Raw genomic sequence first — 8,744 nt, forward strand, 5'->3', positions numbered from 1 at the left:
ACTTTTACAAATAAAGGAAGCAGTCTTTGTCGTCTTGGTAGTGCTGGCAGACCGGGGAAAGAGCTGACAGTGCCAAGTAGGCTGATGGTTGCTGATCAGTCTTGGAAATGATTTCTTGGGAAGTCTCGCTGTTTTGTGTTGAGTAAGCAATTACAAACTTTATGCCTTGAAAACTATGTACACTTGTTTTAAAGGAAATAAATGAAAAAAGCTACTCATCCCTAGATGCAGCTGTGTATAACAAGCAGTACTCCTTATTCCTGTCTAAGTATGTCATGTTAAGAGGAAGAAAGAGACTGTCTCCTTTAAAACAAAATGGTTTAAAAAAAATGGTTCAACTCCATTCCCTGAATTTAAACTTTTTTTTAAAAAAAGGCAAGAGAAAGGAAAAAACATCCATGTTAACTGCACTGGACAGTTAATGTACTTGAGGGAGAGTTGACACTGTCACTGCCACACTCCATAAGAGACCTTCTCTTACTGCAAAACATTCCTGTCAGATACTTAGAGTGCATATTCTACCAATTTATGCTACTCAAGATGGAGCTTAACTGAGGGTGTTTGACTGGCTTCCTTACTAAAACGAGCTGGTACCTGATGCCCGGGCATATTCTAGTCCAAATAGTCACAGCAAATCGTTTCATGAAGATAATTTTTGACCAGTTCTTATCTCTGTAGAGTTAAATGCAGCCTATCCCTAGTGTTCAGATTGTACCCATTCAGCTCCAATGTAGATATAAAATACCCTAAGTTAGAATTTGTTCGGATCATTAGTCTCTGAAATCCGAGAATTCCTTTTACTTTGATCAGTTCCCATGTTGCCCATAAAACTGTTCTGACCAGTAAATATCAACAGTGAGTGGCATCTCCAGGTAGTTCAGGATTTCTTATTTTCTTTCCCCTTTTTTAAGGAGCAATTCCCAATCTGTTATTTTTCTTTAAAGCAATTACCATCTTTATGGGGCAGTCATGTCTGTACAGGGGTGAGGTAGGGAATAGAAGCCCTTAAGCTGGAATGATTGTGATATGGGCCAGGAGCTTCCTTTGTAAGCTCTCCCAAGAAATCCGTGCCTGACTGCAGACCTCCTCTCATCTAGTGAGCAATGATTTGTGTAGCTTTTGATGAGGCCTGGATTTACAAAATGGATTCTGCTGTGGAGTGATGCACCAAAGCACCAAACCTGTTTCCATTTGATGAAGGCAGATGGTCCTCTTACAGCTGTGTTAAACTTGAAGTTTGTTGTCTTACATATCATATCCTCTCTTTGCCCTAACCAGCTTGGGGGTAGAGGGGGGTAGTTCCTTTCTTCCTTCCTCCCTTCACCCTGAATCAGCATTTTGTTACTTAAGGAATCAAGATGAATGGTGTACAGATGTGGGACCTCTTAGGTTGTGGGGATTAATTTTTATGTTAAAATACTGTTGACACATATATCATTATCCTTCAGGGTCAAATATCCCATCCATTTCTCAAAACAAGCAAATTATGTAGAATTATCATTAAAACACATCCTAAAGCTATAAAAATATATTATAAGTTTAGGTCAAAGAAGGATTTCTGACTTGCAATTTCAGGGCAAGAATTAAGTGCCCTTTTCCTCAGAGTGGTGCTGTAGAAGAGACCTGGAGAAGTGGGTACAGGCTGGCTTGAGAGGGAGTGTGTCTTAATTCGTCCTCATTTCCTGTCTGCCTATAGTAATTTTTTTTTTTCCCCATGGACATGTTCAAAGCCTGTTGATTGTCAGCCTGAGAACAGCTTTGGAGGTGGCAGTCTCTGACAGGGGACCAAAAGACAACAGATAGTACCATGTCTGCAGTGGGTTTACTGAGGTCATTTTCTCCTGCTATTTTCCAACAGTGCGGTATTTAAGTAGAACTAATTTGCTGCTACTGGTGTACATGCTTTACGTGTTAGATAGCCACGTGGCACTTAACATTTACCAAGTTAATTTAAGCCAGTGGCATGCTACTGGTATCTGCTAGGATAGCAGATGAGAAGTACTTCATAGTATCTCATTGTGTCCAGAAGAGGGCACTTGTACATGCACACAAGCAGCTTGCTGTGTTGAAAAACCTTTTGTTTCACTCCTTTAGAGTGGGTATTAGGATATCCAAAGCAAGATGAGGTGTTGATCTTGCTAAGGGAAGGCCTAGAAAGGCTACAGAATAGCTGGAGGGGAAGATTGTCCACTAGGATTCAGTTAATCCTTGCATTGTAATGCTTTCATAGTATTTAAATATTGACTTAAATCTACTTCCATGTTCCTAGTACTTACGCTAAAGCATTCCACAATAAACTTATTTTCAAATATGAATAAATAACTCTGAACTGTGAACTTACGTAACGAACTAATCTGTATGTTGCTGCATTGCTTAAAAAAGTTATGACAGTGAGGATGCATTGAGAAGAAACATTTAGCGGAACAGAGGTTTAGTACTGTCGTACACTTGTTTTTATTTTCTCTTTGCACAGTTCAGTTGTTCTATGTGAGACTGCTTATCTCGGTTCCATCTTGCTATTGAGCATAATAAACTGACATCAACCATAAGTGTAAAACCATTTTTAAAAGTTGCCATCAGTTTTCTTTAGCACTCAGATTAAAGTGTGATGTATTGTTTATCTTACAGTATTGATAACATTAGTTGACAAGTATCTTAATGGTATAAAGCCACAGTACAAGATGAACTAAACCTTTGTATATATAATGGTCCAATTTTCTAAACTATGTTCCTGGCTGATGTCAAATAGGTATTATGTGTAGGGATTTACTGTATCAACTTTAACTTTCAGAAGTACATGAATACTGTACAAGAAAAAAATCCTCTGATTGCACTTCAGTAACTGTAGGAACTCATTTCAGTCATTTGTGTTCCTTTTCTGTTTGTATCTGCCCTCCACAAACCTCTGAGTGATTGAATTCTCCAGATGGTATTTTTTCTGGAAACTAAACTTAATATTTTCCTTTATAAAAGTCTGTGTGGCATAGTACCTGTGCTGTCATTCATTCATGCAAGGATTGGATTCTGGTGATGTCAGCTGAGATATTTCTAGTGATGCAGTGCTGTTAACACTTCAAGTGTCTGGTACTGACAACGTGCATCATTTTGCCATACAGAGTAGAATAAAGAACATTTGAATGACTACATAAACCACAATAAAACACCAACAAAACCCCCTTGTCTGCTTACAGCTTGTATTTGATCAATGTCAAATGAGAATTCATTGCATACAGAATTTCATTTCTGGTAAATGTTAAGACTTTGCAGTAGGATGTATATGTTATTGTTAATCCTAATGGAAGGTTTAGCATTCTAATTTTGAAATTCTTCAATCAATCCAGTGACTTAAGTGTTTGCCATTGAATTGTAAAAAAAAACAAACCAAACCAAAACCAACTTTACTCTTGCTTGTAATTGTTTGAAAAAGTTTGGAGGAAAACCAATGGCAATATATGCTGAACATACTCCCATAAAATCTAATGCTTGCATTTTGATACCATGCAGGATCAAGATCAGCATTCTTACTTGTTGGATGGTCAATATATGCCATACAGGGGACACAATTCTTTCCGTGAGAAGTATTTCAGTGGTGTGACAAAGAGGATTGCCAAGGAAGAAAAAGACAATCAGAAGTAAAATATAATATAAACAGATTAAAAAATGAGGAAAGAATGAAGATCGTGTTTCTTTGTAAGGACATCTGGATATGAACATTCATTTGGATGCCTCAGAAAAATAAATACTGCTTTTAATTTTAAAACAAGATGAAACCCACAACACAGGTTGAGAGCAGTTCTTTTTAATTAGCTTTGTTTATAGCAGATTTTATTGTACAAGCTTTTTGAGTCTTATTTAATTTATATATGTACTTTCAAGTACTAATGATGATTGACTAAAACCATTATTGTTCTTTCACCATTAACATTTACAAAAAAGTAGTAGTATTATTTGGCTTCTTAAACTGTGAACATCTGGCTGTTTTAGAAACACGTGGTGGTGATCATTTTCATTTGTTTTGTTTTTTTGTAAATGGTATACAATAAAACAAAAGATTGTTGTTGAGTTTTTTTAATTGTTGCATGCAATAACTGCTTGTATGAATTCCAGTTGCTCTGACTGATGCCAGAAGTATTTAAAACAAATGAAAACCACAAAGAAACAAATGTGGGTGCACATCCCACCCACCCCCCCTCCCCGCCCTCCCCCACCCCCCCAACAAAAATACAACAAAAAAACCCCTGTGACCTGACAAACTCTGGAGAGCCTATTAAAGCCTGTGAAGCCTGTCCACATCTGAAGCTCATCTGTACCTTGGATTTGCTTTTGCATTCCTAAACCTTGACTCTTGGTCAAGCCAACTGTCTGCAATTTCTGGTTCAGAAACTGATAGTTAAAGCAGTTAACAACAACAGCATAAAATCAGTAATGGTTCCCTAATGGTATTAAACCTAATCAAATCTTTGAAATTGAAGCTGCATTTGTTAAAGGGCAAACTTTCTGAATCCACACCATGTCCATCATGAAAATACCTCATTTGAAAACCACTAAGCCCATTAATTCAGGATGTTAATGGTTCTTCTCCTTTTGGTGGTCAAATATTCTTCAGCAGGGCGTTGGTGAATGTATCTACTTGCTCCGGCCAGAGGAAGCCTCGCTTCTCAACTCGCTGTAAGTCACTGACTGTGGTCATGTTACGATCGTTGTAGATTATAATCTTGAAGTGCCTCTCCAAAAAATCAGAGATGCCTAGGAAGGCACGGGTCATCGTGTATATCTGATCGAGTTCATTAACGGACTTTGCTCTTCTGTGTGTTGCGGTCCTCAGCTGCAGCAGGGAGAGCTCGCGTACTCAATGACAACTTTGTCTGACCTTCTGGATCTAATCTGTGGTGTGTTAGGAAGTTCTGAAATACTGATTTATTTTCTGTGTTTCCATTGTAAATCACTTTGTTTTGAGACTTTTAATGTCAGCCATATAATAGTTGTTCTGGGCTAAACTTGGAGCAAGATCAAAGCTCAGAAAATTTTTCAAAAGCAGAATTTGAATTGATCATTTTCAAATATTACATCAAAAAATTACTGCTTCTGAAAACCTGTCTTCATATAACTTCTGACTTCAATTTTAGCATTAAATTTGGCATTCAGCTTTTATTACTTTACAAATTAAAATTGCTTTCTGTTCTTCATAGGCAAGGAATTTTTCTAGATGGATTTATTATGCATTTATAACTTCATTTTCATAAAGGTTACCCTACATAGACACGATCTAAATGGTTATACAAGATGTAAGGTAGTGGCAAATCTGGCTCTGTCTATTCAAAGAGAATGATTTAGTTTATTTCTCCTCTGCCTGGTCCAACTTTTAGTCCATTCAGCAGCAGTGGTGTGGCCTCTGTTTAGCAGTTCATACATAACAGCTCTATCATTACTGAGGAATACCATTTTGAACAGAAACTGGGAGTGTATTTGGGGTACTGCATCAACATCCGCTAATCAAAATAGTTTAGAATTGAAATCAGATGTTCAAGCTCTGCTGATCCCCAACTTTAAAGCTATCATTTGGAAACATTTCTGATCTTTAAATTTCTCCTCGCTTAACGTTCATGCTCCCGCCGATTGTACGTGCAGACTTGCAACGCGGAGGCGTTTATAGCTGCAGAGCCACGACACAGTCCTTGCGCTCGCTCTAGCGAAGGACTGACAGGCGGGTGAGTTATCCTTTCGGCAGGATTTGGCGATCGGTGGCCGCGGTTTCTGGCGCTTTTGTTCGATCTGGTTCCATTCAGTCTCTTTCCGTCAGGTTCCAGTTTCCTGATGCTGGCAGGGAAGGGTCAGTTCACGAGCCCGCGCTGAACTCATGCTGTTGTCATTCTCTCCTTTGGGGTGGTTTGTGCCATTTTCCAGTTTTGAAAAACAAGTGTTATTTTTGGAGCACTTTGTTGCGCTGCAGCAAATTGGATGGAGGAAGGAGCTGAAAACGGCTGTGAGGTGATACGGGCAGAGGCTGTCTCTTGCTGCAGGGAGTGATTTGTTGAGGCAACAGAGGGAGAGAGCGTTGTCTTTTCACAGAATCCTTTTACCGGTGGTGGTGTTCCTGGCTGCCAAGCCTCCCACATAGCTGTGGGAAGAGGAAGCAGAAAAGTAGCGGAAATCAATTTTCTCCGCATTAATTGTGCGCCCTACCTGCTATCTCTCTCAAATACTTTTTTTTAATTAGTGGCCAATTTGAACAAGTTTGACAGAAGTTCAAGGTTCAATGAGGTCTTACAGATAACAAGGAGCTACAAATTTTGTTGAAATAGGCAGAGGTATTGAAAAGACCTAGTTAATCTCTTCCAGGGAACAGGTTGTAATACGAGTTCGACCCTCATTAAACATCAGAGAACCCACATGGAAACAAGACCTGGAGACAAAAACTCTTAACTAATGCTTTTTGTTGCTGCTGCGACAACCAGTGCTGGTCCTGCTGCTTCTTGATCTTCTCTTTAAAACAAAAAGACTCAAATGAAAGCATACAAAGAGCTTTTTTAGAAGGGACATGAAGGTCTCGGCTGAACTTCCCACGTCTACTCAAGCTACAAGACCAACTCACAAGAACTCAGACTCGGTAGTTTCTCCTTATTGCTCTGATGAGTGGAGTCAAGCAGCTGTGTCAGCTTGCCGAACATCTCAAGGAGAGCCCAGCCCACCCTTTAAACCAGGCTAAGAAACTGGTGTCTGTTACTGGGACAACATCTAACTCTGGGTCTCCTCTAGTAGAGCAGGCTTCTTGTTTCCACACCGCCCGTTGCTGGACTTTGTGCTGGGACCGTGTGCTGCGGCAGTGTCCACACACTGCGTACGGGCACTTCAACAGCAACTCTTGAAGTCTGGTTTTGGTGGATCCTTCCTTTCTCTCTACCTGTTCAACAGGACTGGAAGACTGTGGTGGAAGCCCTTAACTGTTTGGCGTCTCTTCCTTTTCTATAGAGACTAGTGTTTTAGGTCAGGGTTGTGACTTATAAGAGGGTCATAGGTATCCATACACGTGGCAGTTGGCAGAAGGTAGTCAGTTTTTTCCAAGTTCTCAGTCAAGGCTCTCCTGTCCAAAAACACTGAAAAATGCTGCTAAGAAGATAAAGCACGAGCTTTCTCTCAGGCTGTTTTGATATTTGTTAACTGTAGATGTGTTCTAGCGAGGAAACACCTTAGTAATTCTGAATCTTCTCTTTCTTTTTATCACCGCTTTTTAAGATTTCTTTTTAATGCTTGTTTCCACTGTCCCCAGCAGAACTCCATAGCCTCGGGGGCGCCAGCCAGAGAAGGGTGGGTGTCACAGAGATGGTGACCCTGTGACTTTGCACTGTCCTCTGGTCACACATTTTCCAGAGACAAAAATGTCCAGTTGGAGTGGGCAGGACTGGAGGGCACGATATGCAGTGGTTACGGGTTTCCCCGTCAGACAACAAGCAGCTCTGGGATTAGCTGACAGGCGGCTGATGAAGTCTCCAAAAGGCAAAGGCTGTTCTCTGCTGGCTTGGCTCCCATCGCCACCATGTTTCTTTTCTGACTCTCCTTTCCACCCCATCACAGAAGCTGAGAAGACAAATTTAATGCAGTCTTTCTTTGCTGTTTAACTTGGTCTGCAGTTTAAACTGAGGTCCGGAGTTGAACAAGGCTGCCTTTTCAGTCTGGAAACTTCTTCCCTGCTCCTAAAAAAAATGGAGTTTTTTTTAGAAGAATGAAGAGGCCAGCATCCCTCTCTGCCTTTCTCTTCTGTTTGCTATTTGGAAAAAATGTGGAGTTTTAACCTTGTTCTCTTAGATGATTGATTTTGGTGGTCACATAATTTAAACCAGCAAAATGTATCTTACCTGCCTCCCTGCTACCTTTTTGAATAATTTCTCTGATGTTCTCTTACTGGCTTATTTTACTGTAAAAATCTCTGTTTAGGTATGTATCCTCCCAACTGTTTTCAGTGTAGTTTTCTATCATGGCTGCTGTTATTTTGTCCAGTGCCTCTAACCAGCTAGAGCCTTCCCGAGCCGATGGATGGGGAGGACACCACTCAAAAGAGACGCAGCTCTCTCTTAGCTCAAAGGCCTCATCGGAGCCAAGGTCTCAGAGAAAGGACGATCTGTCTGGCTACACTAAGGGTATTGGACCTCAAGACAGGTTTGCCAAGTAAGATCTTTTTTAATTCTTGTAGGTTGCTTAAAACGAGGTGGGCAGCTGAAAGGTAAAATCCATGGGTAGGAGGGAGATCTTACCGTCTTTACTGCCGCTGTTGTGATCTTGGGTATCTGTACTCTCAGGTGCCCAGGAGATGTGATACAGATTAATGATGACCCACAGCAGACCTAGGCACCGGAGGCTTTGACCCTACACGTCAGGTTTGACAAGGAGTATTTTGAGTACAACTGGATAGGAACAGGACATTTTTGCTTCATTTAAAATTCCCCCAAAGTTAATTTTTTCAAATGTAATTTTTGGGTGCTAGAAAAAGACTTATTTTGTACAAAGATATGATGATTGCTAATGGTCATCTGAGATTCTAATCCAAAATTTCTGTTGCTTTACATAAAAGTGGTTAAAATAAAAAAAAACTTATCTTCTAAAGATGTCAAAACAGCATGGTATTATCACTGGTTTAATTCTCTCCAAAACTAAATGTTATTTAAAAATTACTTTTCAGGGTTTTTCCAATGAAAATACCACTTGCTGTATAAAATTCTAATTTAAAACTTGTTCTTCATGGATTCATT

The 8,744-nt window shown here is 39.9% G+C and overlaps 1 protein-coding gene across 3 annotated transcripts in view; it reads left to right on the forward strand.

Moving 5' to 3' along the window:
- Nucleotides 1-4,072, forward strand: part of TRMT11 (tRNA methyltransferase 11 homolog) — a 28,319-nt gene extending 24,247 nt beyond the window's left edge. For 2 of the 3 annotated variants that reach the window (XM_049818039.1, XM_049818040.1), the window contains one exon: nucleotides 3,505-4,072. In XM_049818039.1, coding sequence (XP_049673996.1) covers nucleotides 3,505-3,636 — 132 coding nt within the window. In that variant the 3' untranslated portion in view covers nucleotides 3,637-4,072. The remainder of the gene's footprint in view (nucleotides 1-3,504) is intronic. The other variant, XR_007508213.1, reaches the window with a different exon arrangement.
- Nucleotides 4,073-8,744: the final 4,672 nt, after the last annotated feature.

The sequence above is a fragment of the Accipiter gentilis genome, chromosome 15, assembly GCF_929443795.1.
Source record: "Accipiter gentilis chromosome 15, bAccGen1.1, whole genome shotgun sequence".
Classification (NCBI taxonomy): Eukaryota; Metazoa; Chordata; class Aves; order Accipitriformes; family Accipitridae; genus Astur; species Astur gentilis.